Genomic DNA, 25,787 nt, shown 5'->3' with positions numbered 1-25,787 from the left:
GGTTAAGCATATCTCCTGGAATGATTTAGCTGTTCTTGCTCTCCTGTCATTACATAACATGAATTTTACACTGCTTTAGGCATTTTGTTAGTTAAAAAATTGCTCGCACACTATGGTCTTTTTATTTCATTTTAATAACAAACACAAGGCTCAGCACTGGGTTGAGTGCTAGCTACTGCAAGATAGAGTAAGATTAAAGGCTTGCTGCTCTACAGCATAGGCTGCCTTTATACAAAAGAGCCTTTTTACAAAATAGAATTGTGGCAACAGCAAATGCAGCTCCTTTTAAAAAAATTGTTTTCCTCAATTTGGTGTTTTCCAACCTGAAGTTTTGCTGACTGTATGCCTCTAATACCCTGCTTCCTTGCCATCAGCATTAAACCTTATTAAATATGTTATGAGAGTTATGTTAGCTAATAAAAAGCCTGCTGCCTTCCTGAGAGGAATCTGGCAATAGTGAGACAGATGAGTCTGCTGGCAGCCCCTGCTTTCCTTGCTGGTGTTTGAGGTGGCAAGGAGCATGCACAACCTACAGAGGTGTGATCTGGGCTCCCTACAGTGCATCAGAAAGGGCAGTGGTGGAGAGGATGGTTGGTGGAGGCAATGACATCCAGACAACTTTAGAAATAATAAATATTGACCTTTTATCTGTAAGGAAATGGGAAGTGGACATGTACTTTCAGTGCATTGGAGAAATCTGAGGATGAGCACATCAGCAGAGATTTTGGGATAATCACTGTGTGAGTTTTGAAATCAGCTGTAAGTGTTTTCAGAGTAGGAGATACCACACCATGGTCAGCTGGTTCCCAGTTTCCTGGAGTTCCACCATGTGCTGGATCACACCAGAGCCTGTCAGGGTTACTGGGTTGCTTTCAGCTCTGCCCAGTGTCTCACTGACCTGTGGGGAAGTCCTCATCTTCTGTGGAAAAATACTTGTGAGATTGGGAGCTTCACAGAAAGAGATTTTCCTTTCTGCACCACAACATGGATATTGCACAAGTTTTAGTTTACAGCACCTTACAGCTGATATCAACTGTGTTTATTTATGCCCTACCAGTCATAACTTTGGCTCTCCTTGGCAATCCCTATGAAATTGTGACACAATTGAAGTAAATTCATGTGTTCTAGTGTAGGTGTAGTAGCTGGATTCAGTGATGCCCAGCTATTAGTAACTAAACTCTCTTATGAAACACTTGTTTTTGAGAATACCCCCAGAAGAACATATTCTTTCAAAAGACTTGCTTGCAGAATATAGTTCTTGTTTATTGGATCTGACAGGATCTATGGAGGTACCAGTGCTGGTGTCCTTGCCATGCCCATCACCCTGCATTTCCTGACCTTCTGTTGGCTCCTTTTCTTTTTCTTCTGAAGAAGGCACAAACACCCCTTTCATCTTTTGAGGACTTGAGCAGAGAAGGAGAGGTTGCCTTTCCCCTGAAGGGAGTCTGAACACCTCCATTCTTGGCTGCCCTGTGGCAACAGGAGATGGAGATAAAATGAAGATTTTTCCAGCCCTTGTCTCTTACACCTGGTTCAGACAGCCAGCTGGAAATTGGACAGAGTGGAATTTGCCATAGACTCCTAGAAATCACAATCAAAGACACAATTGTAATGAGCTTTCTTAGCCAGGAAATCGTGAATCAGAACTGTAGCAATAGGAAGGTCAGGCATGCAGGTGGATTTAGTCATGAACTGGTTGTGGATCCATCCTCATTGGAGGGAACTGCAGAAATGGACTTTCTATGCGTAGTTAGTGATAACATGATTTTATAAATTATGGTCAAAACCAGAGAGGTTTTCTGAAAGTCATCCAGTACACAGTTTGGATTTTTACAGGTGGGTGTGGACTGGCTCTTGTAGAATTAAATCTGCCTGGAGTTATGATTTGTAACTGTAGAAATAGAGAAGAATTAATTGTGTCTTGGTTGAAGAAAATAACGACTCCTGATAAAATATTAGGTAGGTTAAATATAGAGAGTTCTGTGAATTCTGAGATTTGGGTACACAATAAAACCAAAGGGTCAGACACTGACCTGTTCTTCCTTCAATTTTGTCAAGTTGCTCGGTGAGTAGCAGCATTAATGAAACGTGGATTCCTGTGGCTTTGTGCTTGCAGTTGGATTTATTGGTCTCTAACAAGAGGCAAATATTGATTCAAGGTTTTCCCTGGGCTGGAATTGGACACACAAACACACATACACAGATATTGGACCTGGCAGTGCTGGGTTTGCAGCTGGACTCAATCATAGAAAAGATTCTATGATTCATATTCGTGTGCTGAGCATGGATGAAAGAGACACGGGTAAAAAAAAGAAGTTGGTTAAGTAAAGGAAAATTCAAGGGGGCAAAAGAAAACACCTTCTAATATCTGGTCAAGCTTCTAATACTAATATTATGGATTTTAACCTTAAAAATCAGAAATACTAATATATACCAAGATGTTTCTAGTGTCTGTTTTTACTCCAAATTTGATGGGATTTAAAAGAAAAACAAACCCACAACAATTTGTCAATAGCTTGGTCTTACATTTTGTCCCCTTTCAAGTTTCTTGTGGATTTGATCAGTTTGGTGAATACCTTATCAAATATTTTGAGACCCTCAGGTGCAAAGAACTACAAAATCCATAGAGGACAACCATTAAATGCTATTTATCTGGCTGCACCACGTATCTCCTGTTGTGTGCTCTGTGTCCTGAAACAGAGATGTGGTGGGAATACACAATGGAGTCCATGTCTGGGGATGGGGAAGCTTTGCAGGAGGGCAGGAGGGTTATCTGCTCTTGGGGAGCTCAGGGGTGTGCAGGGCATCCCTGAGTGCATCATTGCCAGGCTGTGCCCTTTGTGTCGAGATGTGTGAGGAGAATTTCAGCCAGAGATGGTTCTGTAAAGACAATCTTTCCAAATTTAACTTTCAGCCTTGGGTTGTTTTCCTGTGGGATGGGAAATTCAGAATTGCTGATGTTCCCAGCATCTCCATTTCTGAATCTGGTGCTGGTGGGGTGGCAGCCATGGGGAGAGCCCAGATTTTTGGGGTTGGGGGTGTCTCCCCTTTCCCAAACTGGAGATGCTGCCTAATGACAAAAGGAAAAAAAATTGCAATAGTGTTAAAGGGGTAAGATAAAAAGCAGCTTTTAATGAAAGCTTCCAGATGAACAAATATGGCTCTGTGCACATGTGAAAAAGGATTTTCACAATTTTTAAAAACTTAACGAATTAGTATATCTAGCCAGTACATCCAATAGGAAATTATTCACCCCAGTAACCCACCCTTGGGTCAGCCCTTTGGAGTTGGTCCCAGGGCTTCTTTGCCCTATTTTGTTGTTATATTTGTTAAGTTCTGGTGGAAAACAAAATGTCCTTATCAGAAATTCTCTCCTTAAGTATAAGATTAAACAGAATTTTGAGAATGTGCTAGAAAAGTGTTTGCTTATTATGAGAAAGGGCAGGAAAAGTACTAGAAAGTATACAGCTGTGTATTGAAAATCTGCAAGGCTAAAAATATATGAAAATATATAAAAAGCTAAAATATCTTTAGGCATCAGTGGGGATGCAGGTGTGGGGGGAATGGCAGTGCAGTGGGATGAGCTCCAGCAAACCCTCTGGTCCCCAGGGTTTAGGATGTCCCCTGAGCTGGGCTGAGTCCCAGCAGAAAGGGGCTGGTGGAATCCAGGGATATTTTATGTAATGCTCAGCCTTTACTCTGGGTCTCCTGCTGTTTGGAGTGAGGGAATCTTCCTGTGGGCAGGAAAGCAATTTTTAAAAGTTGACATTTAGGCTTAAAGAATATTTGTGATGGATCCGAGTAAATGCCTTGAGCATAAAGTGTTAGATTCCACAAAATCTAAACTTCTATTTCTCCCACTGGATGGCTTTAAAATATTTTGAAATCTGCTTTTCTGTAGGAAATCCAATAATCTCCAGATTATTTTTTTTCAAAATTCATGCTTATAAAGAAAAAAGATAGAAATACTATTTTTTTAGTACATGTTCCATATTCAGTAGAATAATATTTGCAGACTGTACAATCCAGTGTAGCTCATGCAAACTCAGTGCTATGTTAAAATCAGCATGCACACCTGAGTAAATGTCTGATGTTGTCATAACCATTCTTTGGCTATTATGAGGAAAATTTGTAAAAATATCCATTCCCCCCCCCAACAAGAACTACTGAAAGGAACATTTTCTATAATTTTTATGCAGCAGTGATTGTTAATAGTTACATTTTAATAGCTTTTTAGCACCAGTGAATGGGACCATATAGTTCCATTGCTGTAGCCAGAACAAAATTGAAAACTAACAGGAAAAATAAAGAAAACACTGAAGACTACCATGGACTACAATTTTAAAACATCTGGTTTCCCCAGCATCACCTGGCACTCTGTCCCTCATCCCAGGGATGCTGGCTGTGTTCTGCAAAACAGACTCAGATCTGCCAGGAAGAAAAAAATTACTTCTCTAAGGAAAAGAGTCATTATCAGCTTTGGGCACACTTACAATTCAACATTTAAAGCTCAGTTTGCTCATTAATTTAATGTTGCTTTCAAGATATGTATAAAATAAAAATAAAACATCCTATCTTGCCCAGATGTTGTGAAAAAATGAATGCTTTCTAAATTGTTGAAGCATTGGGGCTTGAATCAGTGTTTTGTGGTGTAGGAAGTTACTTGCATTACCAGGAGTTATCCTGTTTTATCACTAATTCTTTTCAGATGTCCATCTGGATTTCCCTCTGAAACGTCAAGACAGAAGTTACTGTCACAAATAACTCTGCATCTGCTGTGTGACACAAGGAGGATTTCATAGTACTTTGCCACTGAAAACAGCCCTTCCTCTGTTTTGCTCTTTGTCCTTGCAGAATCCAGTTTTTTGTTGGGGAACGCCCAGATTGTGGACTGGCCCGTAGTTTACAGTAATGACGGATTTTGCAAACTCTCTGGGTACCACCGAGCTGACGTCATGCAGAAGAGCAGCACTTGCAGGTATGCTCATTGCCTTTTTGCTGCCACTTGGTGCACTTGGAAACTTCCAATCTGCTGGGGAGGTTTTGGGAGAAAGGATTGAGGTGAGAAAGGCATTGTTTTGCAGATGTTGGAGTCTTAAAACAATCTTTAAATGAAACTGGTAACTTATACACAACATGGTAAAGCACCTTGAAATTTATCCTGGCTACTATTGGTGAGAATATACTCTAGCTAATGATCCAGTAGAGTGGGGTTTTAGGTTATACAGTTCAAAGGCACTTTTGCTGCATTGTTCTGAGTTCTGCTGTTACTGTGGTTCTTCTGTAGCCCATGCTGGCCCCTGTTATTAAGCATACACAGAGCCCAGTAATGCACAAAATGCATCTTTATTCCCAAGAAAGTGATTAGGCTGCTGATATATTTACTCTAAGCATTGCAGCTTTATGGCTTTTTTCTTTTATTGGTGGTCTTTTAGGAGCTAGCAGCTGTGATTTGTGGCTGGATGTGCATTTAAGCTGTGTCTGCTGCATCCTTTAGGAAGAGGTGCTTTTGGGGAAGGGCTGGCTCCCTGATGTGTGTGAATGTGTGTGAGCAGAGCAAATGAGGGACAGAGGCAAGAAGGGCAGGCTGAGATACAAGTTTGGATAGGTTTTCCCTTTCTGCTTTCAAGGAGCATCCAATTCCAGGCACTGGGCACAGGGGATGGAATATCTGGAAGTGCTCAAGGCCAGGCTGGACAGAACTTGGAGCAGCCTGGTCTGGTGGAAGGTGTCCCTGCCCATGGCAGGGGTTTGGATCTTTGAGATCCCTTTCAACCCAAACCATTCTGTGATTCTGTGGTTCTGTGATCTACAATGGCAGTTTCTAGGAGATGATGCTGCCATGCCCTGGTGATCAGCTGGTGTGTCAGATTTGGTGCTGGAATGGCCCCTCTGTGCCCTGATTTTTGTGTGTCCTTGCAGTGCCAAAGCTGTGCAAAAAGCCCCACTGGGGATGCCCATGGGACCCACGGAGCTGCACCTCAGAAATGGTGTCTGCTCTTCACCTTGCAGAGTTTTGAAGTTATTGATGTGCATCTGCACTTGCTGTTCCTCCTGGGCAGATGTTTGTCTCTTGTAATTGATGCCTGGATGCTTTAGGATGAAGAGAGCTAGAAATTTGGTGTAGGGTTGGATGCTTTCCATGCTTCATTTTTCCTCTGTCCTGGATGATTCCTCTCAAACACTGCCCTGCAAACCCAGACCTGCCCTGATGCTGCTGCTCTGCATCCTGGCAAAGGATGGAGGAGCACAATGTGGAGCTTCAGACGAGGCTTTTCTGTGCCAAGAGATGCTTTAAGAGGGAGGTGGGAACCCAGGCATCCTAAATGACAGCTGGTCTGTTTTAGGGTGGATAAAATATCTAAGATTGTGCCACTCTCTGTGTATTTCAGCAAGTCTTGCTTCTCTTTGATAAGTGTGTTTTCTATGTAGTAAGATTCCCAGTAGCAGAGTGGTTTTGATATTTATGTCTTGTATAGTTTGCACTCAAGGCATTTGACAAGCACTAAATAACAAAAACAAAAAACCAAAAAAACCAAAAAACAAAAAAAAAACCAAAAAAAAAGAGGCAGAAAAAGACAGAGTGATTGACTAAAGAAGTAGGAGTCCCTCCATGTGTACAAAATAGGACAGACTAAATTAAATTAAAGTTGTGATAAGCAAAAATCTTATATAACTTGTGCAGTGAAAGGCTCTGAGGTTCCTTTGGTGCTGTTAAAAATTGCCTTCTGAAAAATGTTTTTATTGTTCCAGAAGCCTTTAAAATGTCTCTTTATGTGTGAATATAATATGAGATTTGAGCATTACAGGTTTACTGCAACAATAAGCTGCCTGTAATTTAAAACATAAAGTTGATTGATCATGTTCTGCAGCACTAACTGGTATCATCCACCTCTCATCAAGTAGGATTTGTCATTTTAACACTAATTAATGACAACTTTCTGTATTGTAAGTCATGTAAAATCAAGCACTTCAACAAATTCTTGCTATTTTTTTCCTTCAGAACTATGAGAAATATTTTTTTAAGTCTCAAGAAAACAAAAAAAAAGAGCTGCACCAGAGCATCAAAAGGCATAGATTAAAAAAAAAAATTAAAAATCCAAATTTTTGCACTCATCTCATGTATAAATGTATAAAAGGTTATCAGGTGACATGGGGAGAGAAGGGCAGGTCATTTGGAAGGAGCTGTGCTCTGCATGTCCTGCAGACAGCTGTGCATGTTCATGAGAATCAGAACATTAATGACGCCTCATGCCTGGGTACAACCATTTCCTGCTCTCAGCTGCTGTGGTGGCATCTCCTCTGCTGTCCCAAAGGTGACAGTTTTGCCATGCCCTTTATGGAATCACAGAATCATTTGGGTTGGGAAAGACCTCTGAGATCAAGACCAGCCCCCACCCAGCGCTGCCACCTCCACCACGAAGCCACGTTCCCAAGTGCCACATCCTCGTGAACACTTCCAGGGCTGCCCATTCACTGATGGCCTGGGTTTTAACTTTTCTATTTTTTAGAATCTCTGCTGCTTAGTGTGTTGCTCTGAAACTTCATGTTAGGTGTTAGTGAGCTCTCTTCACAGGGTGGTTGGACAAAGCAATCCCTTCCCAGCTGGAGAATCAAGGACACCCAGTACCCAAAAAGCAGAAACAGCAGCGAGGGAAAGGGGGCAAGGCAGGGGCTGAGACTTCATAGCCTGGGGCTGGGGTTGGACAATTGACCCCAAGATGAACCAAAACTTGTAAAAGTGTAAAACTCCTGACCAGGATCCATCTTGGATTTGATTTGGGTGTAGCCCTGGGCAGGCTCTTGCACTGCCCAAGGTGAATCCTTTCAATAAATTCCTATTTTATCCCTTTTGCTCTGTCCAGTCTCTGTTCCAAGACAGCCTTTCCAGGCAGCAGCACAGCCTTCCTGGGCAACCTGTTGCAGTGCCTGACCACCCTTTCAGGGATGCTTTTCCTGCAGCTGTGCTGACATGCAGATGTTGCAGCCCCTCTGATGCTTCCATCACCCAGAGCAGGCAGCACCTTGTTGTGGGAGCAGCTCCACTGCCTCCCTGGGCTGGCTGTGGAAAAAAAGATTCATGGGCTGGCCTTCATTGAGTACCTTAATGCTTGGCAAGCCTCTAAGCACTATGTTGTTTTATTGTTTCTTTCAGAGCAGCAGACATAAAATAAATGTTTATTGAACCTTTGGAGGTCTGTTGATCAATAAGAGAAGCTGCACTGAAACCACAGAGGCACTGATAGCTTTTCCTTTTCACATTCTCAGGGTTGTCTGTTGTAGGTTTCAGCTGAGGCTCAAGCTGTTTGTGAACTAAGAGAATGGGAGGAAAAAAAAGTCTGATCAATTAAAAGTATATATATCCAAGTGTCTGAAAGCTTTTATCTGGTGCTCCATTTTCTTTCAGTTCTGTAATTGGGAATTTGCACAGAGCAGCCTTCACTTATTTTTAATCCAGGGGAGGATGACAATAAAAGCCTGGCTGTTTCCTTACAAAGGCTGTCAAAAGTAAGGTCAGGGGGTTGGGTTTGCTTACACCAGCTGGAGGTCTGACCTGGAAAAGAATGCAAAGATGAGATGGTTAAGTGGCAAGAAATAGCAGAGTTTAAATTAAGTTTTTATGTTCTCAGCCTGGAGACGGATGAGTCTCCAAAAGCTTTTTAGTATTTTCCACTGAGCTATTAAAGAAATGCAGTATACAGTAAGGAAAATGAGGATGCATTTGGTTGTTTGGTAGTAGTGCAGACATAGCTATGTTGTGCAGACATTGCAGTCATTGCTCCTCACTGTTTAAATCCTACCTCTATTTGTATTGGTATTTAGTAAAAGAATTCCAATTATCTTATTGTCCCAGATGCATCTTGACAAGATTGGATTTGCAGCCATCGGTTCAGCCCACAGTCTTTACCCATGGTAGCTTACATCCCTCCTCCAGAAGGATTTTCAGGAGGATTGAACAAAATTTGGGGTATTTTAGAGGTTTTGCTCAGTTTTCTCTGTTTTGACAGCAATACTGCCATGGCCTGCAGCTGTGGTGATAATGGTTTCATAAGCTGTCAGCTCTTTTTCTAACCATATATCCTTAAAGATATGCTCAGTAAAGCACTTAATGAAGCATTATGTTGGATTTATTTGCAGTCATTTACAGTAAGAAGGTGGTCATGGTTCCTCACCATTGTAGGTGTCCTTGTGACACTCTAAATATTTAAGTGGAGTGTAAATCATAATTAAACCTTGCTAAATGACAGTTCATAGCATCTTCAATGCTTTTGCTATTTAAGATGATTGTAACAATGTTGTTGCTTGTCTAGAAAAAAACAGAATTTTTTTCTTTTTTCAGTTTTATGTATGGTGAACTGACAGACAAGAAGACCATTGAAAAAGTCAGACAGACTTTTGACAACTATGAGTCAAACTGCTTCGAAATTCTCCTCTACAAGAAAAACAGTATGTATACATTTGTGTGTGGTGCTGGGAGGGGTAAAGCATATTTAAAGCAATTCACAGACTGAAAGAAATTTTCATTTTGACATGTGGGTAAATTTGGGGCAAGATTTGGAGAAGAAACAGGTATTTTGGTTGCCACAGCTCAGGAAGAGAGCTCTCAATTCAGATTGCCAAGAATAGTAGTTGTTCCCTGCTGTCTCTAGTCTGACTCCTTCCTTCAAAAATATATTTAGTTTTGAGGATTTTTTCCCTGCAGGGAAACTGACTGGGTTAAGTGAAAGGAAATGCTGAATGAGGTTCCCCCACATCCCTCAGGGAACTCCCCCATGTCTGCACAAGTGAGAACCCAGGCCCTGCTGGGTTCTCCTGCTGCTCCGGGGTGTAAACCAACACGTACGAGCTCTGGGGAGAGCACTGAGCCTGGCTCATGGCCCAGGGATTAGTTGGAAAAACAGGGATTTCCACAGCTTAATGAGATTCAGGGCCTGTGGTCCTTCCTGGTGGTGGCATTGGGTGTGCAGGAATTCGCCAGAACTGGAGATTTTCTTCGTTTTGTCTTAACCACGAGCCATTCCAGTCACATCTGGGCTTGTGGAGCTCAGGGCGTGTTGTGAGCACAGCCCATGCTGGTGTGTGGCCTCACGCCGGGCTGGTGCATGGGGGACAAACCTGCCGAGCTGGTGGCTGCAATTCCTGTTGTTGTCAGTGGAAATGGACGTTCTCCTTCACTAGCACAGACCATCCTCCCTAGACAGAAAGCCAAAACTCAGGTTAAAATGCTCCAGAAAAGCTGGTTCCTCTGCTCTGCACAGAATTAGTCCTGTTGGGTGGGTTGGTGGCCAAGAGAAGTCCAAGACCAATCCTGCTGGAGATGTTCTCTTAAATTGGGCTCTCGATGCCTTAGCTTTTTCTTTTTTTTGGTCCCTGGTGGTATTTACCAGGACCAGAGAGTGCTAACATTTAGCTATCTCTCAGAAAAGCTCACATTTAGCCAGCAGAGAAAAACCGGAGGCCTTACTTGATGAGTTCCACAAGAACCTTTATTTCATGTGAAGGGTGGTCAAGCAGGGATCTCTCTGAACAAAGGGCAGACAGCCCTATTTATAGGTTCAGGGAGGATTCAAACTACAACCAATAAAAGTTTATACAAAGAACAGCATCCAATCTAAGTGAGAAGTTCTAAAGGTGAACTGACCAATTACACAGATTAATTTCTAACCAATTATCTTCCAAAGTGTTAGAATGTGACCAAATTCTTAAGGAATTTGGCTCAACCTTGGATACCTTATCTATTATAGCAAGTTCCAGGGGCTAGGGGAAGATGGCTTTGGAGGAATTGTATCATCCACAGGTGCCTGTACTGTGCAGGTGCTGTGGGGATGGGGATCTGTCCCCCTGGGTCACCATGCATCACCTGGCTGGGCTTTGATGCTGGCTTGGGATCACCAGAGCTCTTCCCTGCTTGCTGGGGCTGAGGGGAGGGAATGCTGTGCCTCAGGAAAGAGCTGCTGTGCCTGACTGCAAACTCACCTAAACCTTCCATGACATTGAAGGGAGCATCCCAGACACCTCTCCTTATGCTTTACCTCTGTTTTCCCTATTTAGATTGAATCTTCCTGTGTGGGCACTAAAATAGCCTGCCTGCAGAGTTCTCCAGTTCTGCCTGCATCAAGGCATTTTAGCCAGCATGTTCATTAAAGAGAGAAGGCAGAGCAGCTCTGAAGTCCAGCTGTTCCTGCAGGTGCCCGCAGACACATTTGGGGAGCCCTCCAAATGACCTCTCTTTGGTTCCTAAGCATACAGATGTGTCTGTTCCACAGATTTTCTGCTTCTCTTCCCATTTCCTGTGCAGGTCACCTGGATGCCCCCTGACATCAGGGGAATTTCCTGAGACAGTCTCGTGTTGGGATCTTTGTTGGTGGTGCCCAGCACTGCCATGCTGTGTCCATGTGGTTTCCAAAGTGGATCCCAGAGCCCCTGTGCTCTTCCAAATCCTGCCTTCTCTTAGTAAATGCTGGAGCAGCTCTTGCTCGAGAAGGGGCCTAAATTAAATTCCTTTCTATTTTATTTATGCATAAAGAGAGAAAAGTCTTCTCTTGGTGACTTTCCTGTAACAAGGCAGATACTTTTAGCTTTGGGTTGTGTCTGCTGGAGCTTGGTGATGCTGCAGAGATTTATTGAGCTGCATTTGCCTTAATAAAATCTTCACCTTTGCCCAGATCTCCAAGCCTACACTTTCCATAAATTATGCAGAATTAGAGAAGGACTTTATGGAGAATTACTCAGTATTCCTCTCTGGGCTTGAGTCACTTCCCATCTGTAACATCTGCTGCCAGCTTTCTTCTCCATCACCCGAAACCCAGAACCTCAACCTCTCACTGGTGCTAACAGGCTCACCTTTGGCTCCAGCTCAGCAGCTGGTGTGCTCAGGCTTTGCTTCTGTTCATCATTCTCTGAGCCTTGTGGAAGATGGTCCATCAATACACTGCCTGCTTCTCCTCCAGGCTGAAAACTGGAGCAGAGAAGGAAATAAAGATTAGTTATCTGTTGGTATGAATGCACTCCTGCAGAGTGTAGGTGGTTACTCTGTGGAAGGGCTTGTGTTTATCACCTACATGAGGCTTGCAGTGCCTTCAGAGCACCCTCCCACCCACATTTTCAAACTGTAGGTCCAGGTGTGCTGGCTATTTTTGATAATGTGTCACTGTGTGTGTCTTTTGGATTTTTTCCTTTACCCATTTTGCTTCTGGCAGAGAGAGATTTTGAAGTTTTCAGGTTGTTTTCCCATCCTCCTCTGCTGTGTTAGAGATGATCTTTAAGGGCTGATGCTCTCTGGCAGCATCTGTTTGACTGCTGCCTTCACACTCCCCTTGGTGTTCTAAGCCAGCTTGCAGGCTCCAGCTTCAAGAAAGCTTGCTACAACTTTCTTCTGCTCTGCTGCATTCCCTTATTTTACAGTCCTTACCCCTGCCCAATTCACCAATCACATCAGGCATGCTTGCACATACATATATGTATGTATATATGTTTATGCATGCCTCTCTATGTGTGTATCTCTGTGGTAATACTCAGGAAACCTCTTGCAGCTTTTCCTCATTTTGCTGCTTCTACAGCAGCAGCCACCTTGTCTCTCTCTCTGATTTTTGTCAGCACCCTTGTACTTGCTACTTGCCTACTTGCTTTCATCTCAAAGGGTACCAATGGATTCCCAGGTATAAGTGCAAGTTATTCCTCCATAAAGCTGCAGCACTCTGTTTTAGTAGTTATAAAAAGTCTTTTGTCTTGGGTTAGCAACTGGGAATTAAGATAATTAGCATAATGGCTTTGGAATTACCACAAAAAGCAGTCCCACATCTCTCCCACTTCTCCAGTTTACTGGTAGTGAGTTACTGGTTTAATCCCAGATGAATTTCAATAAACCCTTGTGGGTTTTAACCTTCCTCACAGTAGTCCTAGCCCAAATGGTTTTCTCTGCCCTCTGGGATCTGCAGTTCTGGCACAGCTCCCAGACCTGGTGCATCAGAGGAGATTTGGGGGGGCAGCAGTGCCCCTGTGGGATAACAGTGGGCATGAAGGTTTGTGCCAGTGTGCCAGCTCTCAGGCAGCTCAGGAGAAAAGCCATGCTGTCAACTGGCTGAAAACACATCAAATCCCAGAGGTAATTAGCTGGCTGTGAAGGCATTTATGGTGCAGCATGTGTAGGTGCTGTTTGGGAGGGAGGGACACAGAGCTTTGCTGGATGGAGAACATCTGACATCCTCAGCCCTGCAGGGGAGCAGGGTGTTCCTAAGAAAATTGCTCCAGTGTCCTAGGATTTCACCCCTTGTGGAGCACACCTGCACGTGTGTGCCAGCCTGGGAGACCAGCTTCAGCTCCTGGGCACCTGCAGGAGCCCTCTGCAAACAAGGGGGATTTACCAAAAACCAAGCTGACCACTCCAAAACTAAGGGCTGGTTTTGGCTGGTTTTTGTTGAGTGGTAGGATTTGAAAAACATTTGGTTTCATTTCAGAAGTTAAATAGAAATAACTATGCTGGGAGAGAGCAGGGCAGTGAGGAGGTGGAGGTGTGACCTGAAACACAAAGAAGGAGATCAAATCTGATTTGTCCTGATAGGACGTTGAGAGTCCAACTCAGGTCCTCTTAAATAATGTAATCATATAAAATTTGGAGCACTTCACATACAGTCCATCGTTTTTGGGTTTGATAGCTCCATGTTATGTAAACTGGGAATCAAGATGCCATCCACCTGTTTTCTTCCTTGCCCTTCTACCTTTCAGACCTAAGTTTGTGTGACGTGCTAGGAAAAAATGAGAACAAGAGGGGAAGAACAATGTATTTTATTTCAAAATGAATTTTTATATAGCCTCCAGTTTCTCTTTATCATGTAGTTAGATTAATGAAGCTGTAAAAATGGGAATATATTGTTTTTCTTGGAGGAAGTAAAATTAAAAAACTATGGAAGATGCAGAATATTGAGATACACAGCTAAACTACATGTGTGCTTTAATAATGTGTAAATGTTATGGGCTGGGGGTAGTTTGTGCTACACCACATTCCAATGTCATTTTTTCTCTGCTCCAGGAACCCCAGTTTGGTTCTACATGCAAATTGCACCTATAAGAAATGAGCATGAAAAAGTGGTTTTGTTCTTGTGCACTTTTAAGGATATCACTTTATTCAAACAACCGATCGAAGATGATTCAACAAAAGGTAAACATGAAATGCATTATTGTTTTTTGTGAAGGATGGAAGTAAATGCTTGAGCTCAGACCTGTCACAGGGACGTGTCATGTCTGTGATCTGTGTCTTGAAATGTTTTGTGACCTGTCAGAGTTTCAATGCCACTCTCCCAAATGATTAAAAAAAAAAAGAATAAATCACCATGAGTGGAAATTACAAATTCCCTACCAATGTTTTTCTAGAGTCACAAGCCTTCCTTTTTCTTTGTAATTCACTTCTTCATCACTACAGGTGGCAGTTTCTAAAAATTACACAGCTTTGAGTTGTTTGAATGCTGTGCTATTTTGGGAGATCTTTCAGTTACAGGACAGGTGTCATCTTTTCAGGCAAAAAATAATTCCAGCTCCTTGTGATGAGATGCTGATATTTCTTCCCATTCTCCCTCTTGGAGGTGAAATGTGAAAGAACCAGCCTGCTTGAGTCATTTATTGCTGCTCAGGAGTGATGAGTGCATGGCAGTGGGCATTGTGCTTGTTACTTATCAGCTGCAGGGCAGGATTTTGTTGGAATGCTCTTGTCACTGAACAGCTCATGGCCAGGCCTGCAGCCTTGCAGGAGAAATTGGTGGGGAAAGGTGCAGAGGATCTGGCAGCATCACTCTCTGCTTTAGTTACAAAACATATGTCCTGTGTCAGGTTTACATGTGTATTGCTTTGGGGGAAACTGAATGCTTGCAGAAATAAGGATGTTATCCACATCTCTTGGAATTTACCTCCTGATGATTAATTCTTTACTGTGTTTTTCCCTTCATGCTTGAAGAAGGTTTGATATCTCACTTGGAGCTGGTGTGCTCTAAGCCATCTTCTCTAGGATGAAGTTGCTGTCATTTGAATGCAAACAGCGTTTGAAGAAATTTCTTAATATCTAGATAGCACTTATTACAAGTGTTTGGATAACTGAAAAGTCAGTTTATAAAGGCAGACTTAAAATGAAAGGCTCCCCTCTGAGCCAACACTAAATATGACTCTTTTTTTTTGTCTAGAGAGTATTATCTATAAAATTATAAGATCCTGATATAGGAATACCTTCTCAGCCATCATAAACTTTATTGCCTCTACAATTTAGCTAGCAACCTGCAAACGTTCTTTATTTCACTTTCAGCCCCATAATGTGGAATTCTTCTGCCTGGAAATAATCTGAGTTTTTTAGGGTAAATTCCAGTTAATTGAAAGGATTTTATAGGTATCTGGAGTCATGGGGCTGGCACCTTGCTGCAGTGTATGTAATACATAGTGTGAGCTCATCAGGGAAAAAAACAGTCTTTGCAAGAATCCTCTTGTAAGGTTTCCTATTTGATGCTTTCTGGGGGAACCAAGATGTATCTCACATGGAACCAGCTCCCAAGTCCCCCCTTTTTCCCAGCTCTGCCCCACTTCCCACAGGACTGAGTTGCATTGAGAAGTGTTGGGCTGCAGCAGGACAGAGAAAACAGACTGAAGGTGATTCTCAAATGCAGAAATGATGAATGTTGCCTCCTTTGGATTCTCAGCCTGGGAGATTCAATCCCTGGGGAGGTAGGGATGTGCTCCAGGGGCTGAGCTCTTCCCATCCCCATCTTGTGACTGAGGAGGAGCAGAACCCATGGGGCATCCAGAACAGGAATGTATGTTCCTATGGGAAAGAGCAAAGGCAGTGAAATGCATGAGTTGTGTGCTGCTGCTCTGTACTGAGGGGCACCATTTGTTAAAATGCCAGGTATTAATGATGGACATCACAAAACATTGCCCTCAGCAGCCAAACAGGTTTGGCTCTGTGTCTAAAGAGCCCTTAATTCTGTCAAAGTCACACTCTAAAAACCCCCAAACTCACATAGAGCATTGCAGAGGCAGTGCAGCCACATTTCCCAAGTGCCTTTAAAACAGAGAATTGGAGCCCTAAGAATCTGTTTAAGGTGCTTTGATTAGAACATTGAAGAGCATTGATCTGTGCCTCCAACAAACCTCATCATTACAAACCACTGACCTGATTTTTCTTCTGCTTTTGTATCAATTCAAGCTTGTCTTTTGCATCTTTGGTGTAAGGAAAACATTCAAATATTTGCAGCACTTTATGTCAGGGGTGAGAAAACAGCACTGTTGCACTGCCCTGTGTGTCTCAGCTGTGTGGGTCTCTGGGATCCCATGGCACTGGGATCATAGATTTTTTGTGTCAGACATGGTGCTATGAGAGATACATAATTCATTGTCTCTGCAGATAACATCACAATATGCTTAGAAGCTGCCAGGACACTTTCTTTTTGAATTATGAGATTAGTAAACATGTATGCTAAAATTTAGTGGAGAATTTTGAAAGTCTTGTGGAAAAGGCTTTCAATAAAATACTTCTGTTGAGTGCTGGGATTTACCGTTGAAACAGCTAATTTTTTTGTCCTTTTTAAGAGAAGGAAATTCCCTAAGAAATTCTTCCAGGACCATGCAATACATAATACATAAGTAACTATGGTGCAGATGAGTTACTGTGTGTTACTTATGGGAGCAGTAAATTTGAGATAAAATATTCAGCAGGAATAAAATATTGATGCCATTATGCAATAATCTCTCCATACCAAAACGTTCTGCACTGTTCAAAGGTGTGTTGCTTCAGTATATCACACATGAGGTATTTAAATCATGGCACTGGTTGTATCTACACTGCAGAGTGTCAGTGTGTCCCCACTCCTGGAAATGCCTGGTTGGGTTGGCCAGGTTGATTGCAGTGGGGTTGGCATCTCGTGGAGCCCCTGCCAGGGAACAGCAGGGTTGGGGGACAGGGAGTGGTGCTGAGGATGCAGATCTGCCCAAAAGTGTCGAGCAGCTTGTTGGGTTTGTGAAAACAGGACAGACAAATGAAACAGTTGGCTCACTACAAAGCACATTGCCAGGGTGAGATGGGATTTTTTTTTTTTTCCCTGATGTGGGTTTAAAAATGTGTTTTTTTCAGTGCAAAAAACGCAGCTGACTTCACAGGGACAAGCCCTGTGCGAGCAGAGGGAATCAGAGAGGTCTGGGACGCTGTGACAGATGGTGTGTGTCTCTGCTCACCTGTGTGCTCACCACTTGCTCTGTTAATGCTGAAAGGAGGAGAAGGAGGAGGAGGAGGGAGCTTTGGTTGCCAGAGGGAGTAAAAGTAATGAAAATTTTTCCTGGGCTCACCCAGGAGGCTGTGAATTTGCTGCAGACCAGAAAGCTGTTGAAACTTACTGGACTGTAAGCAAGACTGGAGAAAGGGATATTTAAAAACCACCTTCCTCTCATAAAATACAGTGACAGAGATCAAAACCCTTGTTTTCTGAGAGGGTACAGGCAGTAGACACTAAAGATTGGACTGACTTGTTTTCTCGTTACTTGTGCTCCAATCTATTATTGCTGGGTGATGCGTGGGAGACCTATGATGTATGGCAATGTAACAGTGACCAAAAAGTGCTGTAAAGCCATTCCTGGTAAATGGAAAATTACTTTTAAAAGTCTCCAACCAGTCAAAAGTGTCAAAACCCCCCAGCAGCTCCAGCAGAAGCAGCAAAAATGATGATGGAAGGAAGGATCAGCCTCCTGTTTGATGTGTTCCCTCCTGGGGGAAGGTGCCACTGGCAGCTGTGCAGGTCTGGAGGACAGATAGAACACCCTCCATTGGTTTGGTTTTGATTTACAGTGCCCCAGCTCCTGAGCTAGTGGCTGATGAGCTGTGGATGGGGGGAGTGTGGAAGAAGAAGAAGAGCTGTGAGAATTTGTGAGGAGTCAGGAGGCGAGGGCTGCACTTGGTGGCCACTGGGCTAGTGCCTCATTTTCTGGTTAAGGAGCTGTGCTTGTCTGACCTCTCCTTTCCTTCTCCTGCTCCTCTTTCCTAATAGGAATATTTGATCTGGATTCAGTGGCAAGCAGCAGGTCCCACCTGTGGTGGCAGAGGGCCAGATCCCCAGGTGTCCTGGCTCCAGGCCACGCACAGCAGAGGTGGAAGGCCATTACAAGCATATGAAAGCATATTTTATTTTCTTTAAGCGAATAAAACCCAAAGAATCTTTTTTTTAATGTTTGTACCATTGTCAGGTCACAGTTGGATGCTTTTATCAGCTTGCTGAGCTTTTATTCTGTCTTTACCCAATGGCCTTTTAAAAACATCTGAAGACTTCAATTCCTCCAAAGACACACAGTGGTAATAATCTTCTGTTTATTTGTTAGGGAAAAAATGAAGCCATTTTTCTGGACCCTAACTATTAGAAGGGTGGATGGGCCACTTAAAATGTTAACACCATTTGAAGCCAGGAGTGCTGTAGATTCTATTGAACAGAAAGTTTGGGTATAGAAAAAAAGAAAAAGATGAGCATTTTTGGTCAATAGTGGAGTTTCACCTAGTCAGGCAATGGTTTTATTCCCTTTGTTATCATCAGTGAAGAAAAAACTTGGGCTCTATGTAAACTTAGAATTTTTTTTTTTGGCTAGGATTCTCACTGGTTCTCTGGAGTTTTGTGGAGTGAAATATCAGGCTTGTCACATCTGTAGTGATGGGGAAGTTCTAGTGAATAATGATGGGATGTTGAATCAGGATGCAAAGCTGTGTTAGTGAGCCCCCTACAACTCAGGACAGTGTGCTGTTACCAGATGGGATCAGGAAATGGCACAGCAGGATCCTGAAGTTGCTTTTTTTTTTTTCCCTTTTTCCCTACTTTATAGAGGCAGACTCTGACAATCAAGTCTGTCTGGGACAATGCTGTAATGCTTCCAGTGATATAACTCTTTATGGTTATGTAACTCTATATAATGATACAACTCTATCTCAGAGTGTGACAGGGCTATAAAAAGTGTAGTAGTTGCAGAAATACATGCTTATGGCTTGCTAATCCTTGCTAAGCCTACAATTTTGATCCTTTTTTATCTTTAATAAGTGCAAGTTATTAAGCATATATAACTAGTTGCACATGGGAACCTTTTTTTCCTTGAGGGGGGTATCAATCCTGGTGATAATAGAAGAAGTGGGTGGAGGGATTAGAGCATGAAAATGATGTTTCTACCTTTAGCTGAAGCACAGTGTACCCTGTTGAGTACATCATCTTGACAGTAATCCATCACAGTAATTTAATAGGTTACAATTTGGATATCCTTAACATGTTTTTATTGCACTTTTCTGTGGCTGTAATAACAAGGGTCACAATAGAGACCCACTTGTTCTTTTGCTGCTTCCTTTGCTGTGATGTGCAGTTTCACTCCCTTCCAGGCAGCAGGGAAACCACTTCCATTTCCCCATTCTCCCCTGGGTCTGGAGTGCAGCATCCAGGGACTCCTGGGCTGGGAGAAAGGACTTTGGTGGGGTAGGGGGGATGACAAAAATCACATGTGCCAGGACCCCAGGTGGGTTTTCAGCACCAAGAGCAGCCAGCTCGGTGCAATGATGCTGAGAGATGTCTCTTGGTATTCAGGTAGTTAGATAATATTTAGATAAAATATTATTTTAGGTGGTATTTTAAACCATCCATTTGGGATAGGCACAGTTTGCCAGTAACCTGGAAGACCTTCCAAGGTTGTTTTTTCCCTGTTTCTGCAGGACAAGCATCCCTGCTATTTGTCCCTGTTATGTCTTCAGAGATGTGCTGCTGGCACCTTCTGCAGACACTGCACAGGCTGAATTGTCACAGAGAGAGTTGTTTCCTCACGCTCAGGAGTGATGCTCCAAGGCCTCATTTTCACTCCCCCTTCCCCCTCTGTATCCTTTTTTGCTTTACTGCTGCTGGAGACCCACTATGATGAAGAAGAGGGAATTTCCATATGCAGTGTTTTTAATTTCTTTCACAGCAATGAAATACTTTTTTTTCCTGAATCTGATACAGTCTTTGGAGCTCTTTGTGTGCTCTATCAGCAAACCATCAATGCACAATAACTGTCTGCAAATTTCTGGAAGTTTAATGTGCAATGAAAATGAAATCCCATTGAAATCAAATCTAACCCTGTGAGAGATTGAATTAAACTGGAAGCTGGTCTTTGAAGCAGCAGCTGCTTGTAGATGGATACACTTTGTATGTAGAAAACTGAGCACTCATCATTAGCCAAATCTAAAATAATAAGTATGAGTGTAGTGGAGTTTGAAAGTCTGATCTGTGTAACACAGGGCATTCCACTTCACTGAGCTGCTCCTCTGCTGAACCCATGAACTTGTGTGGAACTAAATCAGCCCCTCCAGGGAGGCATCCAGTATTGATTTAGAAGAGGCTGAGCATCCACTACATTACTTAATATTTTTTGTGCTTCTCCATTACGCTTTTGGCATTAAAGAAGTGTCAAATTAGCCAGGCTTCAGCTTCTTGCAGTGACATCTTATGTCTTTTTTCCACTATATTAAGAAAGTCCCACTAAGGCATTTACACATATAATCAGCTCATCACTGAGCCTTCATTTGATGAAGTAAATGAGTTCAGCTCCTTAAACCTCTGTCTAGACTGAATTTGGAGGTCTGGTGATGGCAGATACAAGGATGTTTTAGCTGCCCTTTAATCCAGCTCATTGGCAGCAGTAGGGATGGAGCTGTGGCCTGGATTTCAGCCTCCCAGGTCCCCAGCGAGTTTCTGCAGCAATTATTGTGGCTGGGTGGGTTTCCAGCTAATTCCTCATTAGTGCCCATTGCTCTGCCTCCAAGCCCAGTTCCTACTGTTATGTATCCAAGGAGCAGGTGACTTTTTGCCAAAGCCAATTTCATGCTGAATTGCTCATCCACCAAGACCTTTGGGTCCTTTTCAGAACTGTTCTTTGCTTGGGATGTTTCCCCTCCCATGCTGGAGTTATAATTTTCATTCTCAGGATGGTGTTTTCCATTTAAAACATGTTTTAATGGCACATGCCCAGTTATCAAGCACATCATCCTGTTTGACTGTCCTCAGTGCTGTTTAGTATTCCTCTAATCCTCCTGTCCTTTGACACTTCTATCAGTCATTTTATAAAGACTTTCAGACCCTGGAAACAAGCACTGAATAGGATGCCTGGCCACTGCTGTCCAGAAGGCTCCCAGTAATAAATTTTTACTATTTTCCACTGCTCCTTGTTTGATATTTGCCAATTAAAAAGTTCTTCACCCATTTAACCTGTAATTTACTGAACTGTGTGGTCTCAATGTCTCATTGAGAGTGTCACACAAGGGTCAGTTTGCTCAAGATTGCTGTGCAAGAGGCTTTGGCCACTCTGTCTCTGGGGTGATTCAGATGCAGAACCAGGATGAGGTGATGTGATGTGATGACCAATTCCTGAAAGCCAGCTGATTGATATTTACAGTAATTAACATTTTCTTTTTCTCCCCTTCTTCTTGCCAAAATTTGCACCTGTTTTTATACACTTATGGGAAGTCATTCCCCAGTGGCCCTGTGTTTGTGTATAAAATTTGGCCTTATTTGCAGAAAAGTGAAATGTAAGAAGTTGGGCACTGTACATTTAAGGCTACTTGAGAATTAAAAAATATGTTGTAATTTAAAAATGTATGCCTAGTGTAGTCTAGAGTTATATAAATCCTAGCTCTTCTTATCAGTAGATCTCAAAATGGCTTGCAAATTAGGTAATTAGCATTATCTTCATTTTAAGGAGGAGAAGCTGAAGCTCAGAGAGGTAAAATTATATACCCAAGATTACCCATTAGTTCTTCATCCATACTGAGCTCCCCAGCAGTTGCAGTGGGTGGATGGTAACTGGGAAAACAACACTGAGCAAGAAGGGAGGTTGGATGTAAAAATTATCCCAGGAGTGCAGTGCATTATCAGACAGTTTCAATTCCAGAAATTTATCCCAATATTTTGAATTTCATTTTAATAGACTGTTAAGTCCAGAAGTAATTTTACTGCACCATGGGAATGATTGAACATTGTTTGACTATTAATCTGTTTATTCAGGAATCCTGTTTATTCCTCTCTCTCTCTCTAAAAACTCAATACTGGGATTATTAAGATTTTCAAAGAGACAGTGAACTCTTTCAGACATACCTTGCCTGCAGTAAAGAGCAAACAGCCAGCTATTGCCATGACTTTACTGCTGGAAAGTCTAGAAAGAGTTGGGATTTATACATGCTAACTATTTATGCCAAAGGATGATCCCTGCTACCAATTGAATTCCACACTTCCTAACTCTGAGCAGTGCTAGCTCTTTGCTCTTGTGGGTAAGTCATAAATTATATATTATTTAGGCATTCTGCATGTTAACTCTTTTGTGCTTCACAATGAGATCAGAACAATCTTCCCATGGTTGGGATCTGTTCCCTGTGCTCCTGCAGGCAGGAATCAACACGAGCACTGCTGGATTTTTTTCCCTGCAATTGTTTTTTTCACACAAAATATAATTCTCAACCCAAGTGTATTCCCTGCAGTCTAAGGTAGGGGATAGTTCCCTGTTACACTGATTTAAAAGTCATCATTATTTAAGACCAGACAAACCCTGACAAAAAGGTTAATTGCAACCCAGCAGAGCTACACTAATGCTTTATTAGGAGGAACTAGTCATCACTGTGTTTTTCAGAGCAAGTGCACCATAAAGGACATTAACACTTCACCTTGAGATTTTAAACTCTTCATAAATACTGATGTATGAATTTAGCTTTAAAATAACATAATATAGTTCTGAATTGAATACATTTTTTTCAGTGTGACTGCTAGCTGGGTGGAGCTGTACACAAACCCAACCAGAGAGACTGCAAATTCTCAACTCCTAATTAAATTATGGCGAGAGTTCTAAAGGTTTTATCACTTGCATTTAGATATGTGTGAAAATATTTTCTGTTTTGTGAGCTTTGTGAACTTGGAAATCCTTCTGATTCCAAGGTTTTGTCTCCACATAACCTCTAGGAAAGAGTCTGAGATGCCTTTTCCAGCCTAAATGATTCAATGATTCTGTCTCATCCATTCCAGCATCACTTCTGCTTGGGGAAGCCTCCCTTGCTGCATTTTTTTTGGACAGATTTTACTCTGGTTCTTTTTATTCTCTGCCATACACTGCAACAACATTTTGGGCTGGCTGGGGTTTCTCCTTGCCCAGGGAAGGCAGCAGAGATGAGGAGGAGTGCTGGAGATGGGGATGGTGCTGTGCTGGATCCACCTGCAGCAGGGTGTTGGGAAGCAGCTGGTGACCAGAAGGGCAGAGAGAGGGTCCCTGTGGCACTGCAAGGGTGCAGCTGGCAGAAATGAGAAAATGTGAACTCCCTAAAGGGGTCTGGGGAGGATTTTGTACGCAGGCAGAGCAGTGAGTGCAGCAGTGCAGGGGAGGTTCATGGAGAGCAGCAGCCACAGAGCTGTGCCCATCCCAGCAGTCAGTGAAAAACAGAATGGTGGAATTGGGATCTTAGGGAGGAAGGTGTGTGGGAAAAATACTGCTCTTGTTGGAGGAGTAGCTGATGGAATGTGCTGCAGTGAGTGGGGTAGTTTGGACTTTTTGGTGGTGGAGGGACAAGAGGATCGAGTTCTGACCTTGAAATGCCATTTTCCTCTGAGTGACCATGTAGTTTGTGTAGTGGTGTATGAATCTATACATCCACACACACTGAGTGGCTAAATGAGCTCCTCAGACCCTTCTGGAAAGCTTTTCCTTCTCTGAGGAGGTGTTTGGGTGCTCTGTTTTTTGAGCATCCTGACTATTGCCCACCTCCTGCCCGTGCTCCTGCACTCCCCCAGGCATCCTGTCACATCAGCAGCAGCTTCAACCTGTGTCAAACATCTAAGGAAAATATAGAAATAATATATTGAAAAAAGATATAGAAAAATACATAGAAAAAAACCTTTTTAAAAATTAATTTGATATTCCTGGTTTTATTTCTCTTCAGGGAAACCTCTGGCTCAGCTGTTGTGTGAAGGACATCACAAAGTCATCTCTGTCTCAGTCAGACCCACAGTCAGAGGGCTGTTAAATTGGGAGTCCTGTTTTGGGCAAGAGACATGGAGAATAGTGGGTGTAAAATATTTACTTGTGTCTAAAATGCCTGGAGGAAGAAGGAAGTTGCCTGATTGGAAGGGCAGCATTATAGCTGGGCAAGGCAGACACTTGTTTAGCCCATGTCTGTCAGCATATTTACCTTTTTCAGGTCCTGTTCTGGTACCTGTTAAACCTCCAGTTTACTGAGAATGCAGGAATTTTACTTTGGATAATTGATAGAAACAGGCAAATATTTTGCTAGGTTCCAGTTTAAGAGATAATTGTTTTAAATCCTGAGAATGAGTGCAGATCATGAGGGTCTTTTTTACTTTTAAGAAAGTAATTAAAGAGAACCAGGGGAAAGAATAATTTCATTTATATACTATTCCAGAATTTTCCATCTGAGGAGGCTCATGTCTTTGTGTGGAACACCCAATTTAACTCCTTGGAAGGAGAAGCAGCTGCTGGCCTGACCAGATGATGATGTTTTTTCCCCAAGAGTCTGAGTGCACTGGTGCAAGCTCGGGGTGCTTTTTTTCAGGCAGTGCTGTGGAAGAAGGATGCAATCCAGCTGAGCTGAAGAGAGCATCAAAAGTGCTGCATTTTCTCACGAGTACATTTTTGATTTTGCCCCTCTTGCACCTGCTATTTGTGCATCTCCTTTACTCCTGCCAGACTGAAAATATCTGTGGGGACAGGCGGTCACTAATACTTGGGATAAAATTACCATTCTTTTCAAGTGTCTGTCTAGAGAGGAACAGAAAGGAGAGAATTGCTTGAAGAAATATTGACAGCAGTAGGCAGATATGCAAGTTTTCCCTGGTCTATTTAAACATACACATTGGTTTTAAATATAATTCTGAACTTGTCTTGTCTACAACAAGGTCAAGAAAGAGAGAAATGTACCCTGTGCAGATTATTTCAGACACAAGGCAGCCTGTATACATTTTCACCTTCCCACTCCTAACCCAGCATCTTGCTGTTGCTGTGTTTTTAATTCTCTTGGGTTGTAAATAGGGAACAAAAGAACCTGGGACTTTTTTTTCACACTATTGCAGATGGATGGATTGGAGCAGGTAAAATATTGCTGGACTTGGTGCTGAGTTGGAGAAAAAAAGTCATGTTAGTGTATTCCATGCTTTCAATGTCCAGAGTCATGGGCCTCACAGGGCTGAAAGAAATGGGAAAATGTGAAGTCTCTAAACAAGGCTGGAAGGGTTTTGTAGGTCTGACCTGGTGCAAAGCAAAGCTTTGGTCTTGGTGGAGAAAGGAGACAATGAAATGATCTGTCTGTGAAAAGGTCAGAGCAGAGGGGTAACCTTGAATGCTAAAATGTGTGACTTCTTTCTTTCACATGACATTGATGATCTTACATGGTGGTAAAGAAGGATTTGAAAAAAAAAATCATAGTTTTCAATTTCTTTTTATTTTTACAGCAAAAAGGTTGCTGTTGTCTGGTATGCAGCTTACTGCTCCATCTTCCCTAGCTTCCCCAAGAGTTCTGCATTTGTGGTTTAAGCAGGACAGATACTTTCCTTACCTAAAACAGTGACAAGGGATTTCTTACCAGTTCTGCTTTTATGAGAGAGGTGTTTTATACCCAGTATTTTTAAGAGTGGGATCTCTCAGCCTACAAAGACCATGAGGATTTCTAGAGTACACGAAGCCATCCCCTGTCATTGCCAGCCTCTGACTCTCCTCCAAATCCTCCTGTAACTGGACTCAGCACTGCAGGAACTGGCCTCAGCAGTGAGGAG

At 42.5% G+C, this 25,787-nt stretch overlaps 1 protein-coding gene across 1 annotated transcript in view; it reads left to right on the top strand.

Moving 5' to 3' along the window:
* The window catches only part of KCNH5 (potassium voltage-gated channel subfamily H member 5), a 157,519-nt gene that overhangs the window by 7,349 nt on the left and 124,383 nt on the right, over window positions 1-25,787 (top strand). The window contains exons 2-4 of the mRNA XM_033062188.1: window positions 4,855-4,978; window positions 9,341-9,447; window positions 14,030-14,158. Of these exons, the coding sequence (XP_032918079.1) occupies window positions 4,855-4,978; window positions 9,341-9,447; window positions 14,030-14,158 (360 nt within the window). The remainder of the gene's footprint in view (window positions 1-4,854; window positions 4,979-9,340; window positions 9,448-14,029; window positions 14,159-25,787) is intronic.

The sequence above is a fragment of the Catharus ustulatus genome, chromosome 6 (genome assembly GCF_009819885.2).
Source record: "Catharus ustulatus isolate bCatUst1 chromosome 6, bCatUst1.pri.v2, whole genome shotgun sequence".
Classification (NCBI taxonomy): Eukaryota; Metazoa; Chordata; class Aves; order Passeriformes; family Turdidae; genus Catharus; species Catharus ustulatus.
Note: the sequence above shows the minus strand (reverse complement) of the source record. Positions and strands in the feature narration are given on the sequence as shown.